We start from the raw sequence: 2,407 nt of genomic DNA, 5'->3' as shown, positions 1-2,407 counted from the left end.
AACATTTTATTTAGGCCTATCTATGGCCTTCAAAAAGTTGACGACCCTACATGTTTCGACGTTACAACAGCCATAGATAGGCCTAAATAAAATGTTTTTAATTGTGTACCAGTTTAACGTTGAATATTATTTATGATTTTAACTTTATACACAAGTACCAAAATACTATAACCATTAATGGTGTTTAAAATATTTATAAATGAATATCACTGAGGACAGGTGGCAGCACTTATCAACGAGGTACACTCTTCATTAATAAGTAGTTAAATAGATAAAACGACAAATGCTCACTTGCGAAGGTAATATTATTTACAAATATCGTAAATTCTAAATATCAGCGAGTCTAAAATGGTGTAGATATTGTATTTTCTCTCTTTTATAAACTTATATTAAAATTGCCAAATTGAGAGAGACCATTTCCCTGTCTAATTGTCTTTAATTAAATTACTTTCTTTTTGATATTTAATAGGTAAGCTATGTATTTTCTGTATTATAACTTATCATGCTAAAAATTTTGATATGAACTTTTATTTTCAGACGTTTTCGAATGAATGGGCAACAACATGGGATGAATTCCACAAAGTGTGCCAATACAAACCAGCAGAGGCAGACATGCTACATTGTTTAGCGGACGGTAGGTTTTCTTTCCTCTTGAATTTAACCAGAACCGGAATGATATGTCTTATGTGTATTTGCAATAGGTAAAATCCGGAGTTCGGTTCCACGCGGTTGACAGAGTGCAGGTAGCTTTACTCAAAAACAAAAACCTTAACTTTTGGATAATACCAGTTGAGTGTTTAAAATTACAATAACCGGATTGGTTGTGTTAAAGTGGAAGAGGTGGTTTAATTGGAAACCAACGGAATATATATATAAACTTTGAATAGAATATTAAAGAGGTTATTAACTTTGTTATTATAACTGTACGCTTCTAAGGCAATACCGTTAAACAGTCAACTAAATCAGATTAGTCAATACTTACCTAAGTATGGTTTTAAGGATATACAAGGTGGATCCTCTCCAGGGGGAGAGAGCACTTCGCAAAGTGTCGTAGGAGTCTGATCAGTTGGAAGTCGATTATAATCCACACATTTGCTCAAAATGTCAATACAGTCAGACCTAAAATAAATTAGCAGATGTTTTAAGAGATTTGATTAAACTTATATTATTTGACGTATATTAATTTGCAGGACTTTCGTGAACATTTACAAGAAGTACTTACTTGCAAATCACGTTAGCGTGCGACCTCTGGTGGCAAGGTTTAATTTGTAGCACACAAGCTATGGCCTTCCAAGTTTCTGGATAACACGTGCTTATATCTAACACGGGAACATCCAACAGAGGCAAGCGGATCACACCTTCACGCCACAATTCAACGTCGCTACGTGCGGCACGATCAGCTCTAACTTCACAGCTGCGGAACAGTTGCGTAGGTCGGTAGTTGAAGTTGCTGCAATAGCTTAACCCTTCGCAACCTAACTGACAAGGCTCTTCTGCTGTAAAGGGGGAAGAAAGATTATTAAGTTCCTTTCCGGCCCAGTAACTGGCTTAGTAATCTTATATATAAATTAATAGATAAGCTCTCTTTAGAGAAATTTAATAACTATAAAACAGCTCATTTATTAGTAGTAGATGTATCGTTTATCATTGAAATTTAGTCTTTAAAGTTATCAAAAGAATTGTCCCACTAATTTACTACTTAAGTCAAGTAATTCCAAGGTTTTGGATTGTTGCTTGTTTGTTTGTTTGTTATGGATTTCGCGCAAAGCTACACGAGGGCTATCTGCGCTAGCCGTCCCTAATTTAGCAGTGTAAGACTAGAAGGAAGGCAGCTAGTCATCACCACCCACCGCCAACTCTTGGGCTACTCTTTTACCAACGAATAGTGAGATTGACCGTCACATTATAACGTCCCCACGGCTGAAAGGGCGAGCATGTTTGGTGTGCCGGGGATTCGAACCCGCGACCCACAGATTGCGAGCCGAGCGCCCTAACCACCTGGCCATGCTGGGCCTCGATTGTTGCACTCATTCTTAGAAACCGCGAGATTTCAAGACTCAAACATTGAATTTTTGTTTTTAATTATGAGTAACATGATATTGTTAAAATGCTATGATAGTGGAATTGTAGTATATGTTTATAAAATAAAAAAGACGATTTCAGGTGTTGAAAACTTGAAATAGTTCACTTCTTTCCTTTTAATTTATTTTTGAGGCATGTAACATTGTGCTGAGGTGTTGAAAACTTGAAGTAGTTCATCATATACAAATTAAAGGGAAAGAAGGCATGTAACATTGTGCTGAGGTGTTGAAAACTTGAAATAGTTCACCATATACAAATTAAAGGGAAAGAAGGCATGTAACATTGTGCTGAGGTGTTGAAAACTTGAAATAGTTCACCATATACA

The 2,407-nt window shown here is 36.2% G+C and overlaps 1 protein-coding gene across 1 annotated transcript in view; it reads right to left on the bottom strand.

The window, feature by feature from the left end:
• The window catches only part of LOC106468776 (reversion-inducing cysteine-rich protein with Kazal motifs-like), a gene marked incomplete at its 5' end in the record, with an annotated part of 24,349 nt that overhangs the window by 20,480 nt on the left and 1,462 nt on the right, over positions 1-2,407 (bottom strand). Inside the window, 2 exons of the mRNA XM_013929216.2 lie at positions 983-1,119; positions 1,223-1,543. Of these exons, the coding sequence (XP_013784670.2) occupies positions 983-1,119; positions 1,223-1,543 (458 nt within the window). The remainder of the gene's footprint in view (positions 1-982; positions 1,120-1,222; positions 1,544-2,407) is intronic.

The sequence above is a fragment of the Limulus polyphemus genome, unplaced genomic scaffold, assembly GCF_000517525.1.
Source record: "Limulus polyphemus unplaced genomic scaffold, Limulus_polyphemus-2.1.2 Scaffold3160, whole genome shotgun sequence".
Classification (NCBI taxonomy): Eukaryota; Metazoa; Arthropoda; class Merostomata; order Xiphosura; family Limulidae; genus Limulus; species Limulus polyphemus.
The sequence above is the reverse complement of the archived record's forward strand: the minus strand, read 5'-3'. Positions and strand labels throughout refer to the sequence as shown.